At 31.0% G+C, this 24,846-nt stretch overlaps 1 protein-coding gene across 3 annotated transcripts; it reads right to left on the bottom strand.

Annotated features, from left to right (window-relative positions):
* Positions 1-1,176: 1,176 nt before the first annotated feature.
* LOC115886097 (protein PTHB1) lies at positions 1,177-24,066 on the bottom strand. 3 transcript variants are annotated; one of them, XM_030905160.1, is made up of 11 exons: positions 23,753-24,066; positions 23,596-23,684; positions 19,133-19,397; positions 17,243-17,496; positions 15,296-15,499; positions 11,911-12,133; positions 9,930-10,177; positions 9,546-9,829; positions 6,778-7,083; positions 2,438-2,639; positions 1,177-1,415 (listed from the first exon to the last, which is right to left on the bottom strand). In XM_030905160.1, the coding sequence occupies exons 1-11, from the start codon at positions 24,016-24,018 to the stop codon at positions 1,228-1,230; spliced, it is 2,529 nt and encodes an 842-aa protein (XP_030761020.1). In that variant the 5' UTR covers positions 24,019-24,066; the 3' UTR covers positions 1,177-1,227. The 3 variants fall into 3 exon arrangements, with proteins under 3 accessions (XP_030761020.1, XP_030761014.1, XP_030761029.1); XM_030905154.1 differs by having other exon boundaries at positions 15,296-15,598; XM_030905169.1 differs by lacking the exon at positions 6,778-7,083 and having other exon boundaries at positions 15,296-15,598.
* Positions 24,067-24,846: the final 780 nt, after the last annotated feature.

The raw sequence follows: 24,846 nt of genomic DNA on the forward strand, positions 1-24,846 counted from the left end.
GCCCGCGCTTCGATCCGTTTAAAACAAACCCTGCTCAATAGATGGCGCCACTTCTGTAGGACCATTTTTCAGTATGGCAGAGTCCATTCTTTTTCTAGCTAGGTATATTCTTTGGACATGATATAGGATTATGACAATATGATGACAATGAAAAGTTGGTTTCCATAACAATGTATAATTTGTACTTTCTAAACAATATAAAATTGCGATTATTTTAAAAATACGTACAACTTTTAATGCGCATGCGCAAAGTAAGGTCCTCGACAAAGACAAACCTATTGAGCGTTTCACAAGTGCAATAAAGAAGGTTTGAAAATGGCATGTCGTGATGATGGAGACATATTTTTTAATTCTAAACTTATGGCGTTGATTTAAGCTTGATTTTCATGCTTCCGTTGTCCGACGATACGTTGATACGATATTAATTTTATTGGTAGAATTTAAAGACTTTGATTGGTTAGAAAATAACGCAGTTTTTAAATTTATTGCATTTTCATGCCTCCGTTTATCGGATATCCGTTGGTGTCATTTCACATTTTCATTTCCATTACGATTTTGCTATTTTACTTATTTTTTTTATTAAGGTTAGATTAAGTTTGTCAAAAAAGTGTCAAAACGTCCGTTATCGTATGAACGGGTCCGTTGACGGGCTAAAGTAAAATATTTACGGATGAAAAGTGGCGCGAAAACGCTATGACCAATGAGAGCACCGTCGGGCCATCGTATGCATGAAAATCAAGCTTTATCCATGTGAGTATATATGATCTAGGGGAAATACCCTGTCCTCCCTACAACAGGAAAATTCATACATGGGATTGCCTTCTACAGCAGGACTTGAAATTTCTTTAGGCTATTTCATATTTTTCTTTAGATTTTACAGAAATTAAAAATTCCAGTGACCTTAAACAATATCTTCCACAAAGAAAAAGAAACACAGCCTTATGGCATTTGTTAATTTGGTGACACTAACGAATTTTTCAGGAACCGTGTTCCATAACAATGTAAGGCAACTTATAGAAACAGAAAAGAAATTCATAACGAAATTATGAAAGGAAATACAAGCACTAAAGTGTTTATTTTACGCCTACCCTCTCATATCGCTTTCGTTCACATTGTACACTTAATTATTTAATTAAAACAACTCTTTTATATAAATATATATATTTAATAGCTCTATAAAATGTTTTAACAACAATTTATACCGGTACTTAAGCGTTAATGTCCCTATCAAACTTTAGCTACAGTCGTTACTGCTTCATCAGTGTCAGTGCCATTTTTATGACGTCTTCTAGATAAGCTTTTCCTTGCCGATAATAACCTGGTGCTGGACACTCCAAACTGGCTTCCTATTGGTTTATCCAGGTGGAAATCTTCTTTAGAAGTGTCTGGATTCGTGTTTTCATTAGCTGGTACATCTAAAAAAATATATTTGATATCAATTAAACTTTTTTTCCATGGCAACTGTTAAAATTGGCTTATATCTATCAAAAATAGTAGATAAAATAGTACTTTTACCGCAAGGGTAGATTAATTGATACTATAACAGCGAGAATAGGTTAAAAACTTTATTTCTTCTCGCACGTTTTTTAATTGCATCCGTTTTTGAAAATTTTTGTATTCCTTTTCATAAGTTATTCGGGATTTAAATGTAAGTAGTTTGGATATGGCGTTTCTCGCCTCAGCTTGAATATCTGTTGGTAATTTACTTATTTCGTTTTGAGCCATTTCTGGCTCCAATTCAATCAGCAATCGACACGAAAGAGAATTAAAAAATATTGACTCAAAACTGACAACTAAAGAGACAGCTTTATTTATTTGTCAAATTGCATAGAAACCAAGGCCAGCCCAGCACAATATTTTTTCTACGCGGAATAAATTCCTTGAAATAATAATTTCTGAATATTTTTTAAAACGTAACTCGCTATAGAAAAAAATATTGTTTTATACACGACGATAAAATTGCCTTATCGTCTCCCGATCGACGATAAAATACCATTTTATCGTCTTGTATAAAAAATAACTATTAGTTGCTTAATAGCTGTTTATGTATTAATAATTAATTTATTTTTGTTTCCGAAAATATTTTGATTAAAAAAAATTATATAAAAGTGTTCTTTATTTTATTTTACAGAAAAATATGTTTACAGAAAAATCTGAATAACAAGCATGCTACTAGCTAAATTGAATTTTTTAATGTCAAATTGAAGTTGTTGTTGCCAAAAAGAAGTTTAAAAAATCATTTTTAATGTCATATTGACTTTTTACTTGCCAAAAATAATTTGTAAATATGAATTACACCACTAAAGAAAAAAAAATATTGTTTAGTGGTATTGTGAAGGAAATAATCTATAAATATCTAATTGAGATTAATTAAAGTTAAAGAAATTGTCGTTTCATCAAAAGAATAAATTTTTGAGAAATTATTATAATGTATTACCATCTTCTGTTTCGTCTTCTTCTTTCAAGCTTTGCTTCTTCTGTATCCTCTCGAAAACTTGGCTCAAATGTTTCTCGAATTTACTCATATCTTTCACTTCTTCAAAACTAGTATGAGCCACCCTTAACTTGTCTTTATCTGTTTTAGCTAAGGCAGTTCTTAAGAGGTAGCACAAAGATGTATCGGTAACATCTTCCCAAGACTAAAAAGGAGCAAAACTTATTCAGTAATTTATACTGTACTAAAAAGAAAAGAAAATGAGTTAAAAATGATGCCCAGTTTTTGCATTTAAGCATTCTTCAAGTTTTAATCTACGACAATGTCATTATGACACATTTAACATTGTCATTTGGATGTCATTATGGCTTGGTTGGCACCAGGGGGGTGACAGTAAACCGGAAAATTGGAAACAGTTGTGGCGCGGTTCTACCCAGGCAGAAAGCATGGGCTTCTAGACAGTCCTAGACAAAAATCTGAATATTTCTATATGATTTCTGTCAATTTCTGCTACGGAACATTTTTATGCACGTCGGCGTCCTGTTCTTTTGTCTTTTGTCTGTGTGTCAGCGTCAGCTCCCGAGGCCTCTGGCAAGGTCGGGCGCCATTTTAATTTTTGCCGTTTAGATTTGATTGGAAGTTTGTTTCTGATATTTCGACTGAAATTTATAAGTACAAAGATGTTTTTTGATATAAAGTTCCTTACTTGTTCCTTAATAAAGTATATATGATATTAATTACATGAAGAAAATGATGAAATCGACGTTTCTGCGTGTAGTAGGTATGGGCCATATTATATGTAAAAATAGGTAATATATTAACTGTTTTTATATTTTTTTAGCCCAAGAAAGAAGGTCTTTAAACCCAAGGATCTTGGGATATTCTTTGCAAAGGATTTTTCCGTATCTCTACTTTAAAGACTGATCGGTGATTTTGAGAAATTGAAAGCAAGTTATACAAGGTAAATTATGATTATTGAACTATTATTAGCCTACATTAATTTTCTACAAGATGAACAGAAATGCGTAATTACATATCACATAGGTACCTATTATGTATTTTCATAGCAATAATGCTATAAATCTATGTATGTAGATTATTTTTAAAATACAAATGAGGTATTAGATGTATATGTATTATATTTTTTATTCATTTTATTTACATTCAAGTCCTGTTTGATTTAATTCACAAAAGTCTTATGTACCTATATTTATATTTTTTACATATTTTTTTTGATTCCAGGTTTTGTGTGGGTTCCGGTTGCCTTTTTCCTGCTTCCAGTTATTTAGTTTTATGTCCGTGAAGCTGTGAAAACATTTATTTATCTTCAAGTTTCTGTAAGTCAATGCACTGTTACTTTACTAATTCGCTTTAACACAGCATCTCTGATATTATTTAAATATTTGATATTGATACAGTAGTTTATTGGATTATAGCTCTTTAATTGTGTTGATTTGCATATTTACATTGTTCTAAATTCCAAATAAATATTTTTGAGTAATTTTGTTGTATTATTTACTACTAGAAAGAGTAAAAAGTATATTAACCCTCATTTAAACCTACTGAACAGCCCGCCATTAAAAACCGGAAAGGGAAATAAATTTCATAAAATTGAAATTGTCATGTCTATGTCATGTCAATTGTCCCAGCCGCCATATTTGAAAATTAGTTACCCAGGCAGCCACGCTGTTTCCATAATTTAACATTGACTTGACACTTCTTCTTGTATTTATTATTTTATGGTTGGCACTAGTGCTATTATGAATTCATAATAACACGCAAATTTTAAAATAAGAAACAAGCAAAAAAGGTACCTAAATACGTTTATTTATTGTAAACATTAATTATAATATCAGTACAATTGGTTAAATTAATTCCAGACGATGACAGGTGAGTCGAATTTTTAGAAAGTAAATTTATTTCCTGAGTGCTTGAACTTGTTGAAGACCCATCATTGCCAGAAATGTTATCCAAAATATTACATGACAGTTATTCTTATTTTCTTTGGAATTTTCTATATAGCTCTCTGCCACTGTGTTAGAGCGCCAACCACCATGTCTTTTAACAGTTAATAAATCCACTCCTGAATCTGCAAGCAACGACGCAGACGATCTACGGTAACAATGTCCGGTGTATTGTTGTGGATTTGGAAGGCTTAGGAACAATGCTATTTTATACGGCATAAGTATTTTGGCATATTTCACATTTGGTGAAAATGAAGAGTAAATTTTAAATTTCGATAACAGCTACCTAAATTTTAGTTGACCTTGTATAACCTGATATTTAATTACAGTAACCATTGTATGTTAAACTAAATTGAAATTTGACCCGAAAAGTTATACAGGGTGAGACAAAATTAATATGGAATATTAGTCACTTTTAAAAGCAAGTTACTGCTCTATTTTAAATGGGACACCCAGTATATTTTTCCGGTGTTCAATGGGGAATTTAGACAGAAGAGACAGAATTCTCCATTGAATATCGGAATAATATACTGGGTGTTTTACCATTACCATTTAAAATAAAAGAATAAAATACTTTTGAAGGTGACCAACGCTCAATATTAAATTTGTCTCACCCTGTACAACTTTTTGGATCAAGTTTTAATTTGATTTAAAGTACAATAGTTAATTTAACTACATATTAGACTATACCGGGTAAATTCCAATTTAAAATTGTTAAAAATTGTTTTTTGTTTCTAGGAAATGTTAAATATGGCAAAAACCTTACATTTTAGTCATATACCTCTCTTATAAAACTCACCTTTATTTTTATCCCAGAATCCGAAAATCAATTAATATATAGGGTGTTCTATTACAAAAGTAACAACTTTGATATGTAACTTTTTTGAGGACACCCTGTACCCCTGATTTTCCCTACATATGCTCACAAAATTACTTTTCAATACAAACTGTCGTTCTCCTTGGAGCCTCCGCGGCGGATGAGAGGCGCCACCCTGTACAATCTACATATACGAGGCATGTTTTTTAAGTAAGTACCGTTTTGGACTTAAAAAAACGTGTAAAGATATCGCAATAATTTTATTTTTACATGAAAGCCTGTACCTTAATCTACTTTTCTACATAATTTCCGTGAATATTGAGGCACTTGTCATAACGTGGCACCAGTTTTTCAATACCCTCCTCATAAAATTCTGCCGCCTGACTGGTTAACCACTGTATCACAACTGTTTTGACTTCGTTATCGTTTTGAAGACGCTGACCGCCCAGGTGTTTCTTCAAGTGCAGGAATAAATGGTAGTCACTGGGCGCCAGATCAGAGCTGTATGGAGGATGATCTAGAGTTTCCCATTTAAAAGATTTGATGAGATCTTTGGTCCGATTAGCCACATGTGGACGGGCATTGTCATGCAGCAAAACAATACCCTTACTCAACTTGCCACGCCTTTGGTTTGGGATTGCACGGCGCAGATTGTTCAGTGTCTCACAATAAGATGCTGCATTGATTGTCTCATTACGAGGCAGAAACTCCACTAGCAATACTCCTTTTCTGTCCCAAAAAACTGTGCACATGATTTTCCGGGCAGAAATTGTTTGCTTTAAACTTCACTGTTTTGGGTGATGATGAATGTCGCCATTCCATGGACTGTTGTTTCGATTCTGGTGTGACGTAGGCCACCCATGTTTCAAGTCACCAGTAACAATTTTGTCTAAAAAATCTTCACCTTCATTGTGGTACTGCTCAAGGAAAGTCAATGCACTGCCTAAACGTTGGGTTTTGTGCAAATCCGTCAACATTTTCGGAACCCAACGTGAACACAATTTCCGGTAATTCAAGTTCTCGGTCACAATGCGATGCAAAACACTACGAGAACATTGAGGAAAGTAGTCGCACAATGATGAAATTGTAAAGCGTCTGTTTTCTTTCACCTTTTCGTCCACTTTCTGCACCAAACCTTCATTAACGACCGAAGGACGCCCACTCCGTTCTTCATCATGCACATTTGTGCGGCCATCTTTAAATGCTCTCACCCATTTCCTTACCATTCCATCACTCATAATGTTTTGTCCGTAAACTTCACAGATCTCACGATGAATATCGATCGGGTTTACGCCTTTAGCACTAAGAAATCGTATGACAGCCCGTACTTCACAATCGGCGGGGCTCACGATTGTAGGAGGCATCTTAAACACTCAATAAACAACGTATACGATGAAGAATCAGACTGTACTGGCGTCTGTGCATAGACAAGAGATGTAGGTAACCAGCGCGCATGGGCGGAACGCCGACCGTAGCGCTGCGGCGGCGGAATCGCAAAACGGTACTTACTTAAAAAACATGCCTCGTACATCTACCTCTTATAGTATTACTAGTGGAAATACCTGTGTTTCTAAATCGTATACTCTCGTACAAAAAGTCGAATTGATCATTTCCATCAACCCACTACCAATTTCCATCATACCAATTAGTTGTTTCACCAAATGCACCACACAGGACAAATCAATCTGTGCTTTTGACAGGTTATCCATCTCATTTTCCAGCTGTTCAGTAGCTTCCAAAATATCCGTATAAGTATCATCAAGCAACAACTCCAAACTCTTCAAACTTGATGGATTCTTTGCTCTGTATTTCGCGATTAGTCGTTTTTGTATTAGCCTGTACTGTGAACTAAGCTGCGATATTTTATTCTACAAAATTATAAAAATATTCATTAACGTTTCCCTACTCACTAAATTATAATCAAATGAATCGTCAATCTTCTTTAAAATTTTTATTCAATCATTTTATCTCAAATGCAATGATGTATCACAACACCCTATTAAACACCCTGTATATAATATTACTAGCGTGTACCCGCGACTTCATTCGCGTCGAATTAATCATTTGTAATGGTGATGATAAAGCAAAGCAAGAATTTCCATTAACATACAAACTGGATAAAATTTTCTCCCATTTATGTCAGCATGAGAAAAAACAATAGACGATATTATATAACTTGGTAATATTTGAGGGGTAGTTTCATCTCGTTGGAATTTGACTTTCGAAAAATCCGTTTGCCAAAAATAAGCTTTTTACGTCAAGCAGTTTAAGCAGAATCGTGGTTAAGAAATTACCCAAATTTTTGGAACACCCTGTATGATTTTCTAAAAAAATTCAAAATATGTAAAAATACAAAATAAATTATGCGTGTCCAAGGGTTTTCCCGAAAGACTAACCGTTTTTTAAATAACAAATATTGTAATATTTGAGGGGCGTTTTCACCCTCTTGGAATTTGAGATTCGAGAAACCCCTCCTTATCGAGCCTCCACACCCCACAGTCAATCCGTTTGCCAAAAATCAGCTTTAAACGTCAAGCAGTTTAAGCAAAATCGTGATTACTCAATGGTCATATTTTATGAAACACACTGTATAAATTTTTAAAAAATATTAAAATATGTAAAACAACAAAATAAAATATACGTGTCTAAGAGTTTTTCCGAAAAACTCACCGGTTTATAAATACAAAATATTCTAATATTTTTGATGAGTGGTATCACCCCCTTCGAGACCCCTTATAGAATTTGAGTTTCGAAAAAACCCTTCTTATCGAACCTCTACACCCTAAAGTCAATCCGTTTTCCAAAAATCAGCTTTTTACGTCAAGCGCTCTAAGCAGGATCATGATTAATCAATGACCTAATTTTTCGAAACACCCTGTATACATTTTTAAAAAATTTTAAAATAGGTAAAAAACAAAATAAAATATACGTGTTTAAGCGTGTTTTCGGAAACTTGAACGTTTTTAAATAAAAAAAAATTGTAATATTTGAGGGGTGGTTTCACCCCCTTGGAACTGGAATATCGAAAAATCCCTTCTTATCGAACCTCTACACCCTAGAATTAACCTGTTTGCCAAAATTGAGCTTCTTACGTTGAGTGGTTTGAGCAGGATCGTGATTAATCAGTGAGTCAGTCACTTAAGGATTTTATACAGGGTGTTTCAAAACAAATGCGAAAAACTTCAGGGGGTGATTCCTTGTTCAAAATAAAGGGTAGTTTGCTTCATAAACGTTGGGTCAAAAGTCAACCATTAGGGAGATATCGCGGTACAAAGATGGCGGAAAATAATGTTCTTATTTTTTATCTTGAAAACGAAAAGAGATAGACTAATGAAATTTTATGGAAGCATTACTGTTATGAAAACACACTTTCTGGTAATTTTTTCACTTTTTTAAAATGAGTGGAAGGTGTTGAAATAAACTACCCCTATCATTCTTGTTAACGTAATTTAAAGAAAAATCTTATCAAACATATGCAAAAAAATTAATTTGGATAGTTTAGTTTGTTTAGAAACTTTTTTATCTCTTGTATTTTTTTTATATAACTCACCGATTTGAAATTAAAAAATAAAATGTAAAGCATTACATGTCAGGACTAAAAATATTTGTGATAATAATCTAGATAATAATCTAGTGATAATAATGATAATAATAATAATCTAGATAATAACGTATTGCAGTAGGGTAATGTCAAATAAAACAATATTAGAAACATCCTAAAAAGTGACAGCGGCTGACTAGATTTTTTCCTAAAAAAATTACAGCTGCCCACTAGATTCTTAATCTAAAAATGTTTTTTGTCCTGACATGTAATGCTTTACATTTTATTTTTTAATTTCAAATCGGTGAGTTTTATCAAAAAAACACAAGAGATAAAAAAGTTTTTAAATAAACTAAACTATCAAAATTATTATTTTTTCCATGTGTTTGATAAGATTTTTCTTTAAATTTCATTAACAGGAATGATAGGGGTAGTTTATTTCAACCCCTTCCACTCATTTTAAAAAAGTGAAAAAATTACCAGAAAGTGTGTTTTCATAACAGTAATGCTTCCGTAAAATTTCATTAGTCTATCTCTTTTCGTTTTCAAGATAAAAAATAAAAACATTATTTTTCCGCTATCTTTGTACCGCGATATCTCCCTAATGGTTGACTTTTGACCCAACGTTTATAAAGCAAACTACCCTTTATTTTGAACAAGGAATCACCCCCTGAAGTTTTTCGCATTTTGCAAACACCCTGTATATTAGTATAGATTTAAGTATAATTTTATACAAATAAAGATTTATTACTGAAAAAATAATTGATAAAAAACTGATATATTGCTTACCTGTAAGCTATTTACTTCTTGTTTTACCAAAAAATGCTTTTGACTGTATTCAAAGATTTCACCCGCTGGTAAGCTAGAACTAAAGGAGACCCGGTACGTCTCGTTTTGACTGTAGTATTTTTTTAACCTCGAAACAAGCTGTTCCACGAGCAGACTTAAAGTTGTCAAAGATTCAGCTTGAAGTCTATATCTTTCTGATGATTTTCCCAAAAGTATCGTCCCAGTTTTTCCAGCTGGACTCTTGAAAGCTATAGAGTTCGCTGATGTCCCTTCGTGGGTGTATTCTGTAAAAATAAATATAGAGAGTAAACCACTGTTTTATATCACACAGTTTATATTATGCATGTCATTATGGAACACCCTGTATATTTATACTAACTTTACCTGAAAATAATGTTGGTAAAGCTATAGGTGCTTCACTTGTACTTAAAGTAATTTTATGAGTATTTTCCTTTTCTGGAATGCTGGGTTCCATAATCAGGCTCATCGGTAAAAAGGTAGTTCTGGATAAGGCTCTTGGTACTCCCAAGGAGGATATTACGGATAGCTTTACTTCCAAAGCTAGTGTTGGCACTTCGGTAGATTCATCGGGGAAAACGTAACAGGTTATTGATGTTTTTTCAGACAGATTGCTAAAAATGTACCGGATTAAGTAATTTTAAGAAAAATAGAGAAAAATTATATATAATTTTATAATCCTTTGTTTAAAAATTGGTCATGAAAATTGGTCCACTAGAACAAGATAGAGGGTGAGTTTTCTACGACGTTCTCTATGTGTATCTGTATCTCAGAAACTACTGAAGATAGAGAGTCAGTTAAATTGAAAAGAATTGCAGTTTTGTGGGATCATAAATATGCATCTTTCAGATTTTTGAAAACGTTCATAGCTTACTAGATATTTCGAAAAAAACAAATTTAGGCTATTTTAAAAATTGTCCCTAATTCCATTATAATCTATTTTAGATAAAAAGTTTTCAGATAAAAGTTGTAGATAATCACATCCTTAATGAGAATGTGTGATCCTTTTTTTTCTAAAGCCTGTCATTTTTGACATACGACACAAATACATGTTTTTTTAAATGGAAATCATAGTTGGCCATGACTTCATAAAAAGCGTCATTTTGAAAGCTTTTCAGCGTTATAAGCTATAATATATTTGAGTTAAAGCCAATTCTTATCATTTTTAAACAATTTCACTTAGTTAGCCATGGAAACAAGTTCAATCGTCGTTGTTCTCAGAAATGTGAAACTGTCACATCCAAACTTTGTAAATTAAAATAGACAAAAATTGTAAATATGAATTTTTCAAATGAAGAAAAACGTGTAGGATTATTGGTTCAACTTTTCTTGGCCATACATTTTTGAGGATACGTTGGCCGGTGAACGTTACTAACGTTTTTTTAGAGAACGGTTTTCAAGACATGTTAGGAAAGTTAAATTTAGAGATTTTAACTCGCGCATCAATAAGGTGGTTCCAACATGACTTGTATTATGATAAATGAGAATAATTATTACATACTCATCGCAACTTTATTGGACTACTTTGAACGGAAAAGCGGTAGTAATGGCCCTTTATGTCTCCTAAGTGCTGTTAAGAAAGTGAGTGTTACGAAAGGGACGCTGTGGCTTTCCAGCTTAATCACGTGTAACTAAATGTTTATTTGGTATGAACTGTATATTAACAGTCTTGAATACACTAAATGTTTTTACTGAGTTTCTCTAAAACTTTCTTTCTTTCTATAAAACTAACAACATAAAACGATCCATTACGAGTTTTATTTTAAAAAAGTGTGAAGGTGAACTTGCGTAAAATCCTTTTAACTTCTTTTCTTCCAGTTTTCGCATAAAATTGCGGAAAACTTACTGGATTCCCCTGTCAGATGATCTATTTGGGTTAAGCTTCCGAGCAGCCTCTATGCACTGGAAGTCGAGGAATTTACCACCTGTGGCAACTTTAAATATGGCACCTCATTTATCAATTTTTATAACATAGAAGAGGAGCACGAGTGCTATAATGTAATGTAAATGTTTCATAAACCGTTTTTTTGGATTATACAGTATCTTACTTTATAATATTAAATAAATGTATATGTTGGAGGCCAGATGCCGAAAATTAGACATATGGCGATTATAATTAAATATACCTACCAATATCCACAAAGTTACGCGAAAGAGTTTTGATTGCATTGGTTTCAACTTCAATGCGGAGGGTGTTAATCTTTTGTTGCTATATGATACCAAAAAAAGATTATCCCCTGGCAAGTTTAGTATGGACAAATCGCCATATGTCTAATTATTTTGGACATTGGCCGAAATTCGCCTCCTCTATCTGCCTCCAACATATATAATAATAGGTCTTATTTACCTGTAGAACATACTATTTGGTACTATCTTCAATGGTCTCTGTACAAGCAAAGCTAGTTGAGCTTCCTGAATTGAAACTTGAGGAACAATATCTATTGTTACACAGCACATGTAATTATTTGCCGCATTTTTCATATTATGCTCATAAACACATATTTCTATACTCTCATTCACAGTTAAGTTCAGTTGTAGTTCTTTTTCTATATTAGTTTGAACAGCTACATCTGAAAAAAGATATTTTGTTGTTATTTATTTACTTTTTTGTACTTGATAACAACTTGTGACATACAAGTAGAATACTTTTGTAAATGTTTCATATACCGTGCTGGCAACTGTTACTTTTGGGTCGGCATTTACATGTGTGGAAGTAAATCGCATAGGGACCTTATCAAGTCTGAGTGAGAGAAATGCGACCGACCGACGCGACGCGCGACGGTGTGCTGTTGCGGCGTTGCCGATATAGGCCATTCCCTATCAAGTAAAGTAAAATCACGATCGCAAACCGCTTATTTTTAAAATACATTTTTTTAAAGAGATAACTAGATAAAATCATTAGACATGTTTCTGAGCATCTGAAATGGAATTATAAGGATATCGTTAGGGTGTCATTTATTTTATAACGAGAAAACGTCAGTAATCGCGATAAATTAAAAACTCAACTTTTTAACACATAACAGGCCATAACTCAAGAACCACTTTAGATATTGAAACTTTTTTTTATTTTCAAGATCTGATATTTTACAATATTGTTGCGGGCCGGTGTGGACTCGACCTAACCTCACAATATGGCCCGCCCTCGGATGACCTTAACATCGCATAGACACCGCAATGATTCATTCGTTCGAGAAGAATCGAGTCCCACTGGAATGGCCTAGTACATACGAGAACATTCGAAAACCTTCTCTACGCACCTAACGATCTATGGACAATTCTAGAGTTCTTTACCTGTCGGTATAAAAGCCGGCGGCGGTGGCCTACAGGGGGCAGTTATAAATATACCAGTGCAGTTGACGCGCTAAAATTCAAAATAAATTCTTAGTTATAAATCGTTTGTAAATAGTTCTATAAGTCTTTTATCGTTATTGTTTTTGTTAATTAGTGTTAAATAAACAGTGTTTAAATAAATTGTGACGTTCTATCCACACGGAACCGACGAAAAACGTAACAATTGGTGTCAAGTGTGGCGTGTGTGATAGACAAAAAAAAAATAAATAAGACTGACAATGACTTCGAAAAAATTGTTGAAAGACTTGAAAGTGCCCGAACTGAAATGCATATTGGAAGAGAGAGAGTGCGAGACAGATGGAAAGAAAAGCATTTTGCAAGCTAGACTGAGAGACGTTTTGGTGGAGGAAGGTGAGGATCCTGACACATTTTACTTCGAGCTGGAAGGTGACCTTGACTCGTCATTGAAAAATTTGCAAGACAATTTAAACAGCAATTTGAATAATTTAGAAGATAAAATGATGAAAAATTCCCAGGATTTAATTAATATTTTAGATGATAAGATCGCAGAAAATTCTAAAGACATACAGGCCAGCTTTAATAATAAAATACTTAATTTAGAAGAAAAGATAACAGAAAATTCCAGGGAATTAGAAGAGAAGATAACAGATACACAAGACAAAATAACAGAGATTGAGGAAGATGTAAATAGAAAAATCGAAAATTTAAGAGAAGAAATAGTGAAGTCAAATTCACCAAAATGTCAAGAAACATCGGAGGGACCGAAACTAGTCGAAAATAGGTATACCTCAAAGTCAGTTATTAAGCCTCCACAGTTTGACGGAAAAACCGCTTGGGCCAATTATTTTTGCCAGTTTGAGGCCGCTGCGAGAGCAAACGGTTGGACAATCGCTGAAAAGGCTACCGCTTTGACTGTCGCACTGCGAGGAGATGCGACTGATATCCTGCAGACACTGTCACCATCGGAACAGGGAGATTATCAGCAATTGGTACGACATTTAGAAATGAGGTACGGCAAGTCTTTTATCGTTATTGTTTTTGTTAATTAGTGTTAAATAAATAGTGTTTAAATAAATTGTGACTTTCTATCCACACGGAACCGACGAAAAACGTAACAATATGTTTACATAAGAAAAATTCGATAAGGTTGTTTTTTCCATTCAAAAATTGTAAACAATCCATCCATTTACTTTTAGAGCATAGCAATTTTTAGCAATCGTGTAATTTTTTTATTGATGAAGATTTTCACATACTGTCTACAAAGAAAATACAGCAGAAATATTAACAAAGAAACTACAATCTATTATTTCTAATAGATTTCGAGATATCGATTTTTGAATTCAGAGTTCTAATAGCGCGACCACCCACTCAATTCCACTTATTTTTACCAAAAATGCAAGTGTTTCTAGCTTGCACTTAAAAAAAATCAAGCTATATAGAAAATTACGACGTTAATAAATAAACAAATTAAGTATCACGAGACGTAATTAAATCGTGAAGCTGAACGCATGATGTACACCTTTCCCTAGAACTTTAAGTACCTACTGACAGAGGTACTGATTGGGTCGGCCGCTCGACTACGACAAAAGCTTTGTTCGGGTTCTTGTTATTACCGATTCTGAACCGTCCTAGAACTGTGATGCGTATGCGCAGAAGGAAATATGAAGACATTATTTCATTTGCGCATGCGCTGCAGGGTTCTAGGACGATTCAGAATCGGTAATAACAAGAACCCGAAAAAAGCTAAATCTGCTATATCCCCTTCCACGTCTCTTAGCAATATGTGCACAGTTTCTAGGTTTATTTCATGTCTTTGGCAACGTGTTTACTGTTCCCTCTTTGTTCGGTACATTATAAAACGCATTGTACTCTTCTTACATACGGAAATCTCGACCCAAGACTAAGCTTTGCCAGCCGTTAGTAGAGTAATCTATACTAATATATAAAATCCTTAAGTGACTGACTCACTGGATTTAATCACGATCCTGCTCAAACCACTCAACGTAAGAAGCTCAATTTTGGCATACAGGTTGATTCTAGGGTGTAGAGGTTCGATAAGAAGGGATTTTTCAAAATTCCATTTCCAAGGGGGTGAAGCCACCCCTCAAATATTACAATATTTTCTATTTAAAAAACGGTCAAGTTTCCGAAAAAACCCTTAAACACGTATATTTTATTTTGTTTTTTTACATATTTTAAGATTTTTTAAAAATGTATACAGGGTGTTTCGAAAAATCTGCTCATTGATAATCACGACCCTGCTTAAAGCGCTTGACGTAAAAAGATGATTTTTGGAAAACAGATTGACTTTAGGGTGTAGAGGTTCGATAAGAAGGGATTTTTCGAAACTCGAATTCTAAGAGGGTGAAACCACCCCTCAAATATTAGAAATTAAAAAGATTTAGTTACTTTTCACTCACCATTGTTATTAGTGGTCCTAATAACATCCTCCAATTCCAGCAATTCTTTCTCCAACTTCTCATAATCCAGTTCTTGTACATTTAAAGGTGGAGCAACAAATAAGCAAGGTTCTGTTCCCAAATAAGCGCATTCTAAGCGTCCTTCTTCACTTAGTAACACCAGAGTACCCTTCATTGGTTTCAAGAAGGCCCTGTGAATGGTTACTGGAAGAAAGTCAAGATGTGCTGACCATTTGAGGGTGGTACCTTGGTAGATTAGTAACATGTTGATTTCTGAGACGATCAGAGTAAATAAATAAGAATCTACAAGATTAAATAGGAAAATTAAAAAATAAAGACAATTAAAAAATTATGTTAAACTTATTATTTTCCATTATTTATTATAGGAAACAAAAATAATTATTAATATGTTTAAAAAATTGAGTAAATTGGTTTTTTAAAAGTGAAATTAAAGACAGCTAAAAAAGTATCAAGTATACTCTTTTGCTTTTGTGAACAGTACAAAGATTTGTATTGCATACATTACAAATGACATCAAAATTGGATTATTCTTTTTTAATAGAAGAAGTGTATTTCAAATTATTTTGTATTATTCCAAATTTGTGTCTAGTGTTGTTACTTTATTGGTTGTTACATTATAACCGAAATAGGTCCAATTATGACCCCACTAGCAAAACCGGTGATTAAAACTATGATCGATACCGTAGTTGAACTCATCTAAAAAGTTTTTTTAGATGGAATAATACATTTAAAGACAAGTTAGACCTTCCGAAGATACCAAAATATTTACTTTTTTATTTGTATTTTCAGAATTTTAACAAATTATACTTTCTAACACTTTTAGAATAGCAGATATATTCCTAATGAATCATATCATAGTATTGAACATAAAATGGCTAGTTTAAATTTCTTAGTTCATAGATTACTTAGTTTTCCACTTTCCAACCAAAGATATGAAATAGAAAGAGATTACATTAGGAATGTAGCTGAGTGTAATGGATATTCTCCTTCACTAGTTGATAAAATAATTAGAAAATGTAGGTATAGGTTAATGATTTCTGAAAATTCGACTTTTCAGGTGGAGAAAGATACGTCAAAATATTTTTCAATACCGTTTGATAGACAGTTTTCCCGTGGTCTAAAAGGAATTTTTAAGAATGTCAATTATAAACTTGTGTATAGTACTAATAATAAATTACAACAATTATTAGGTAATCCAAAGGATAAAACACCTCTACTAGAAAGGTCGGGTATTTATGAAATTTCTTGTAAAGATTGTAATCAGAAATATATTGGGCAAACTAGAAGATCTATATTAACTAGATTTAAAGAACATTTAGCTCAGATAAAATATGGTAGACCGGATAAATCTTGCGTTGCCGAACATATTGTTGATAAAGAACATTGTATAGATCTTAATAAATTAAAATTACGTAAACAAGTCTCAAATTACAGACAATTAGATGCATATGAAAGCATCAGAATTAATAAATGTAAAGATAGTATGAACAGAGACAACGGTCCAATTCCTTCAAGTTCTTTGTTCCTACTACTCTAGTGGCGGAAATCTAACTGTTACGCTCGGTGGTTTCTGACTCGGTTGGCTAGATCTTGCCACGCCCACTCTGAGCGAGTATATAAACGCTCCAATTGTAGATTGTATTTTAGTTTATAATCATCTGCTGATGATGCTAACATGGTTAGCGAAACGCGCGTCCAGTGTAAAAGTAAAAGTGTTTTGGTGTATAGTGGTGATTTAGTGTTTTTATTTTGCTGTGTAACACCAAAGCTTCCAACCCTCAACTGTAAACTTATCAGTTGTTTACGATATTCTCCGACGGTGGCAGCACCGGCGGAGAATGGCACTAAGCTTATAAATATCCCCAAAAGGTTTTAATATAATAACGATTGATATTTTAAAAATAAAAACGAAATCACTGTAACTACCTAAAATGTAGCATCGAAAACAAACTGGAGGATAGTCTAATCTCTTCATAAATCTTAAACTCCCTCTGTGGTTAAGGGAGTAGAGATTTTTCTCCCCCAAAATCGTTAACCAAGCTTCCTTGTTAATGATGTCGTTTATTACTGTCAAATCGATAATTGATTCTCCTAAATTATAGGTCCAGTCTGGCACAACTTTCGGTTTCGAATAGATAGGATCGACTGACTCGTCTGAGGCTTCGGAAAGTGATTTATATCTGTAAATATACACCAAAAACGTTTTTTTTTAAGTTTCCTCCTATAATAAAATATAATTTTCATCTTTTAATTATACTATTACAGGTCCGGCAATAGTGCGTCGGGCATCTGTACCAGAAGACTGCACGGAAATATTATTATTTTCTGCCGCTTGTTGCCGGTTTTCTTCCAAATTAATAATTTTTCAGATGAAATCCCTCAAATTCAAGGCACAATATTTTAGTTTCTATAAGATATAGTGTTTTAGTGTAGTTTTTCCACACGTGCAGAAAATCCAAAGAAATAGTATACAGACTGGATCAAAGGTAAACTTAAATCTAATCCCTTTTTTTATCAAGGGTCGATTCTAGTAAAAACTCAAAACATTTTTATATGACATACCTACTCTATTTATAGTTGGTATGATACCTGTTATTATACCTTTGAGTTTCGATGTTAAAAAATAAAATAAATAACATTTAAAGTTTTTCTACAACCACTTGTTTTTTTTATTAAATTAGTTTTTTAGTTGTATTGTAGTCATGTACAAGGAGGACAACTCTATTTTAAATATTATATTTAATTTAACGTTTTTCAAACAAGGTTCATTGGACTATATTTCTACTAGGTACATTATTTTAAAAAAAATTAAGAAAGTAACTTAAACATTCATAAAAATAGAAGTAATTACTGTTGTAGATTCTTCGTTATATTGTAAACATTGAAATAACTGAAAGCTAAACTTTCTACATGCTTATATTTAGAGCCAGTGTCTGACGACTTTTTTTTACGATGGCCCTAATATGTTTACTTCTAAAGTCGATAAGGGCGCCATATCAGTAGAAAAAAGAAACAGAATATCTCCCTTTTTGTCGGTCGCGCGTACACAATGCTTTTTGTTCGGCCTATTTGTTCTGCTTGTTCGTGCGCGCTCGGTTCGTTCGGGCTAAAATGCCAAAGTCTGGACGCACCTTTAGGAACAATACTGTTTTTGTCCTTTATTGATATAATGCTGAAAATCTCACGAGTTACATGGCTCACTCTACACATATTAAATTACATAGACGTAGGATGTAGAATATTCTGTTATGAAACGACTGATGGAATAGCAGGCATCGCGGATTTGAAAAACATGGAAATAACGGGGTTGGAGATTTTACTTGTTCCATTTACCACACCAGTATTTATTAACGAAAAATCCAAGAATATTTTAAATGCATTATTTAATATTACAACATTTAATAGGCTCATGAATAGCAACTTCGCTTTTTAGTTAACTCGGATATTTCAACATTTCTGAAACAATATTTTCTAATTGGTAAAACGTAAAAAATTGTTAGATTTGACAACTCTGTTGAAACTGGTCGTTCATCTGGCCGCAGCTATAAACGCAATACATCCGGCCAGCCGACGGCCAGGTCGTTGCGACCTGGTCGTCAGTGAGTTCGAGCCCTTAAACAAAATTCCCAAGTTTTTTATTCTAGGAGCTACAGATGCCCGACGCACTTTTGCCAGACCCTGTACAAGTACAAGTATGTATTTTTATACAAGACATCCTGTATGTATTTTAATTTTAAAATTTTCTCTATATCATCAAAAATTTTTATTTATTTAACGTGTTTTCAAACATATCTGAATAAGCTGTAAGAAACTCACTTATAACAAACGATATGCCAATCAGAACTACAAGTAACAAAGCTGTCAGTCTTGGCAATGTAAGAAATGGGACATGGCATTAAAAAATCCGTCAAAGCCACGTAGGAAACTTGACTTTCCTGTTCGAAAAACGTCAACAACCCATCAAGTGATTGGACACAAATGAAGTCACGGTTTTGTGATGATCCAAACGGACCTATGACTAAATTGTAGGCACTTCTTCTTAGCTTGTGTTCGTAGACGAGTTCTAGGTAACTTTGGTTGCCTGAAATAAAACGCATTAAAGTTTGTAAACTGTATGTATGAAGAAATAAAGTTTTTAACCTATCCTCGCTGTTAAAGTATCATTTAATGTACCCTTACGATTACAGTACTATTTTATCTACTATTTTTGATAGATATAAGGCAATTTTAACAGTTGCTATGGAAAAAAATTAATCATTATATACTAAAAAAAACTTTTCACTGTAAAAAATGCATCAATTTTCATTTCAAAGACCATGTGGCGTCGTTTTTTTCTTTCGATCATACAATATAGGTATACTTAAAAATCTATTACAAGCTCTACACACGTGTTTTAAGAGTACTTGATAAAAGTGATTATGTTTATTTTTAGGTACTCATGTAATTGTACCAAGCTTTCTATTAATAAATGGGTCTATAGGGCCTCTAAATTCGACAGTAGTTATCAATCTGGCAGTGCTTGTGGTTTAAAAAACTCGAATAGTGTTTTAATATTTATTTTACCTACACAAAAGTAAGTGGCAACAATATTATTCACCTCCTGTTTTTAACAACAATTATTTTCATATTATTAGGAAAATACATACTGATAGAGCAACATAACTTTTCACCAGCTCTGTTTTATTAAGCAATTTGCTCAAAATCGACATATTTCTACTTATTCTCAGTTTTTTGAAAATAAAACACACGATATTTCGCTCCAGAGCCAGCAAAGAGAATATATTATTATATTTTATAAAATACTTTTCTCTCAAAAAAATCTTCATTTAAAAAAGTTCCTTTTTTATAGAGGAGAATTTCTAAATGTGAAGAAAATTTATTTTATAAATGGTTATATTTTCCCTCCAAAAAATATGGGCATTTCGCCACTGTAAATTATTATAAATTAATAAAATGAAATTAATAATAATAATTAATTTAATATTAATTAAATTAAATTAATAAATTAATAAATTAATAAATTAATAAATTAATAAATTAATAAATTAATAAATTAATAAATTAATAAATTAATAAATTAATAAATTAATAAATTAATAAATTAATAAATTAATAAATTAATAAATTAATAAATTAATAAATTAATAAATTAATAAATTAATAAATTAATAAATTAATAAATTAATAAATTAATAAATTAATAAATTAATAAATTAATAAATTAATAAATTAATAAATTAATAAATTAATAAATTAATAAATTAATAAATTAATAAATTAATAAATTAATAAATTAATAAATTAATAAATTAATAAATTAATAAATTAATAAATTAATAAATTAATAAATTAATAAATTAATAAATTAATAAATTAATATAATAAATTAATAAATTAATAAATTAATAAATTAATAAATTAATAAATTAATAAATTAATAAATTAATAAATTAATAAATTAATAAATTAATAAATTAATAAATTAATAAATTAATAAATTAATAAATTAATAAATTAATAAATTAATAAATTAATAAATTAATAAATTAATAAATTAATAAATTAATAAATTAATAAATTAATAAATTAATAAATTAATAAATTAATAAATTAATAAATTAATAAATTAATGAATTAATAAATTAATGAATTAATGAATTAATAAATTAATGAATTAATGAATTAATGAATTAATGAATTAATAAATTAATAAATTAATAAATTAATAAATTAATAAATTAATAAATTAATAAATTAGTAAATTAGTAAATTAATAAATTAATAAATTAATAAATTAATAAATTAATAAATTAATAAATTAATAAATTAATAAATTAATAAATTAATAAATTAATAAATTAATAAATTAATAAATTAATAAATTAATAAATTAATAAATTAATAAATTAATAAATTAATAAATTAATAAATTAATAAATTAATAAATTAATAAATTAATAAATTAATAAATTAATAAATTAATAAATTAATAAATTAATAAATTAATAAATTAATAAATTAATAAATTAATAAATTAATAAATTAATAAATTAATAAATTAATAAATTAATAAATTAATAAATTAATAAATTAATAAATTAATAAATTAATAAATTAATAAATTAATAAATTAATAAATTAATTTAATTATTATTATTACAATTATTGGTTATATTTTAAAAACTACTCAGTATAGATTATGAAATATAAATTTTATGGTACAACTACATGGGAAAGAACTACAATTTTAGTGTAAAAATATATTTGAATCACCGTACTGGGCCACCCTGTACATACGTTTTATTTTAGGTAAAAGTTGTAACTACAAAGTATACCTACTTATACAAAACAAGATATTTAACTTCTGGTTTATCAAAAATTAACATTTTCCATGAAACTTAAACTTTTCTTCATATATGTACTAAAAACATTGAACACGTTGTATACAGGGTTGTTCACCACATACGACACGGAGTATTGTAGCTAAACGATGAGATTTTTACAAATTGTAAGTTTGGGGTTCGTTGAAGGACTTTTAGAGCTACAATTTAAAAATATTTCTACAAGATACAGAGTGTCCCAAATAAATAAAAAATATCAAAGTTGTATTTTTTTAAATGGAACACCCTGTATATTATTACATTTTTAGTTTCTACGATTAAAATAAAGGTAAATTTAATTAAAGTTTATTATACTTAAACCTTACCGTGTTTGAAATATTTTCAATTTTGTGAAATTGCAGTAAAAATTTTAAAGCTTCATTTCTCCAAGGGTATCAATGTTTTTAATACTAAATATTTAATGAAGTTTATTTATTGATCAGTTATTGTGTTGCAATAATAAAAATAATACTACCTTATACAGAGTGTCTAAAAATTTATTTTAAATAATTATTAGCTTCAAACGGCAATAACTTCTTTAATTTAAATGGAATGCCCTATATATTTTAGGAGAATCAGATGCACAATTAAATTGTCTATCAAACTGTATTATACCATTTTTTACCTATCCCTACAAGTTTTCGTAGAAAATTCATTTTCTTATAATTTAGACCTCATTTATCAATATATCCATGGAATATTGACATTTTAGATTGTTTTTAAAGCAACAAATGTACAAAATGTACAGACTAGTAATATTATCGTTTTTAGCAAAACGATAATATTACTAGCCCATTTGTATGCAAAAAAGAAAACTATTTAAATCTTTATAAAGAGTATACCATTAATTAAATATAACACCATTATTTCCGCCCATATACTAATTAATTACATACTTAATTGTGTTCGTTAATAAATTATTATAAATAAATGTGGATTTGAGTCAGAAATCAATATAATAATAAGTTATCAAATTAAAGTCTCTGTTGTTATAAATAAGCATTTATTAAAAAATGAAATATTATTTTAAGGTGTTACTTTTTATCACACTGTCTAATGCCCATACAAAATTCAGTTTTTTAGTATTTGGAGCAATTATTATTAATCAACGCAGTCAGTTAATGTAGTTTGAATACTGGAATCATATTAATTGATCCTCTTTAACAAATATTTAAACAGTTTTTTTTTATTTTTTAATGAAATAAACGAATTATATCGACAATATTAGTATCTGTACTCTTTAAAAATTTGGGACATCTTTAAAAATAATCTAAAATGTCAATAGTCCATGGGTATATTGATAAATAAGTTCTAAATTACAAGAAAATGCATTTTCTACGGAAACTTAAAGAGATAGGTAAAAAATGGTATAATGTAATTTGATAGACAATTAAATTGTGCATCTGATTCTCGTAAAATATACAGGGTGTTCCATTTAAATTAAACAAGTTATTGCCGTTTGAAGCTAATAATTATTTAAAATAAATTTTTAGACACTCTTAGTATTTTTATTATTGCAACACAATAACATCGGTAAATAAACTTCGGTAAATATTTAGTATTAAAAACGATACCGCTTGGAGAAAATGAACCCTAAAATTTTTACTGCAATTTCACAAAATTGAAAATATTTCAAAACGGCAAGGTTTAAGTATAATAAAGCAATCAAACTTTATTTTAATCGTAGAAACTAAAAATGTAATGATATACTGGGTGTTCCATTTAAAAAATACAACTTTGATACTTATTTGGGACACTCTGTATCTTGAAAAATTATTTTTAAATTGTACCTCTAATAGTCCTTCATCGAACCCAAAACTTACAATTTGTAAAAATCTCATCGTTTAGCTACAATAGTCCGTGTCGTATGTGGTGAACAACCCTGTATAATGTACTCACCATGACTTGTTTTCCCTGCTTTGATTATCAGAGTATATACAGACAGTAATAAAGGATGTAGAATTGCTAGATGAGTGACTTGATTTCCCCTTGAAATATTATTTATACAAAAAAACAATAAAAATTAAACATTGAACAGTGCTTTTCAAAAACTCACGAAACTAGTCTCCCACTACCAATTTGCAAAATGGGCAAATCAAAAATTCGCTCCACCACCACATCGTTTGGATGATATTCTCCCAATTGCCCATCGTCAGTATTTTCTGACAGGGGGTTAAAAATCCTGAGGACACCACTTTGACTTGCTGTCACTATATAATCGAAATCAGAGTTTAATTTAGTCACTAACAAAGAATTTTGATCGAAATATTCGTCATCTTCGCTAGTAGTTGACCAGAAATGTCTTAGTTTGAATAAAGACATGTTAATATTGTGAATTTCATGGTATTTTGTCGACTAAGCATGTTTATACTGTTGTAAGAACTCAGAAGTTTGGTTGCTAAGAAACGCTACATTATATTTAAAAAAGAACAATCAATATTTGAGTTCTTAAACGGCCCACAGACGATCCAATCTGTTGTACAACAAGTTGGACGATTTGGTTTGAATCAACTGTTTGAACGATAATCGTAATTTCTGTGGGCTTGTCGTCCAACTTGTCGTTAAGACGCGGTTGGATAGTTTGTTAGTTCAGCATGTTTAAAAATCTGTCGTACAACTTGGTTGGATCAACGACAAGTTTGAACGTCTGTGGCTGTTTCTACTATGTTAATACAGAAATACATCGTATAGTGAGATTGTGGTGTTTCATCATGGAGGAAAATAGACAGTTTTGGACAGAGTTTATTGAAATTTATGGAGACCATTGTAACAGCCATTTTTTACACCATAAAAAGCGACTCTACTAAAGCAGCTACGGTTTTTTGACATTGTTTGTGGCATAGTCAAACATACACTGAGTCACTGAACTAATTCATTTAAAACATTTAACTAATCGTACTACAAGTCGCTTTAGAATGTCGTTACGTTTGTCTGGACGATTTTTTGTCCAACCTATCGTACGATCAGTTGTACAACCGATTGTATCGTCTGTGGGCCCCTTTAAACCACAGCTTACTTTGCTCTTGACTTATTTGAAATTAGTGAGCCTACTAATTGAGATATGTTCATATTGATGATATTATATCAACACCATTTTAGGACTTTTTTGAATGAAAGTTTACTGTGAAAATATATTTGATCTCCTTGTAT

This window comes from Sitophilus oryzae, unplaced genomic scaffold, assembly GCF_002938485.1.
Source record: "Sitophilus oryzae breed Bouriz unplaced genomic scaffold, Soryzae_2.0 scaffold_1122_pilon_pilon, whole genome shotgun sequence".
Classification (NCBI taxonomy): domain Eukaryota; kingdom Metazoa; phylum Arthropoda; class Insecta; order Coleoptera; family Curculionidae; genus Sitophilus; species Sitophilus oryzae.

Bases quoted from the DNA above. Each gene is read 5' to 3' on its own strand.
- LOC115886097 (XM_030905154.1), bottom strand. From the start codon at position 24,018: ATGTCTTTATTCAAACTAAGACATTTCTGGTCAACTACTAGCGAAGAT. The intron at 15,599-17,242 runs GTAGTTACAGTG...TTAATCTTGTAG, and splicing joins TTTTCGATGCTACATTTTAG to ATTCTTATTTATTTACTCTG. The intron at 12,134-15,295 runs GTGAGTGAAAAG...ATCTTTTTTCAG, and splicing joins TAGGACCACTAATAACAATG to ATGTAGCTGTTCAAACTAAT.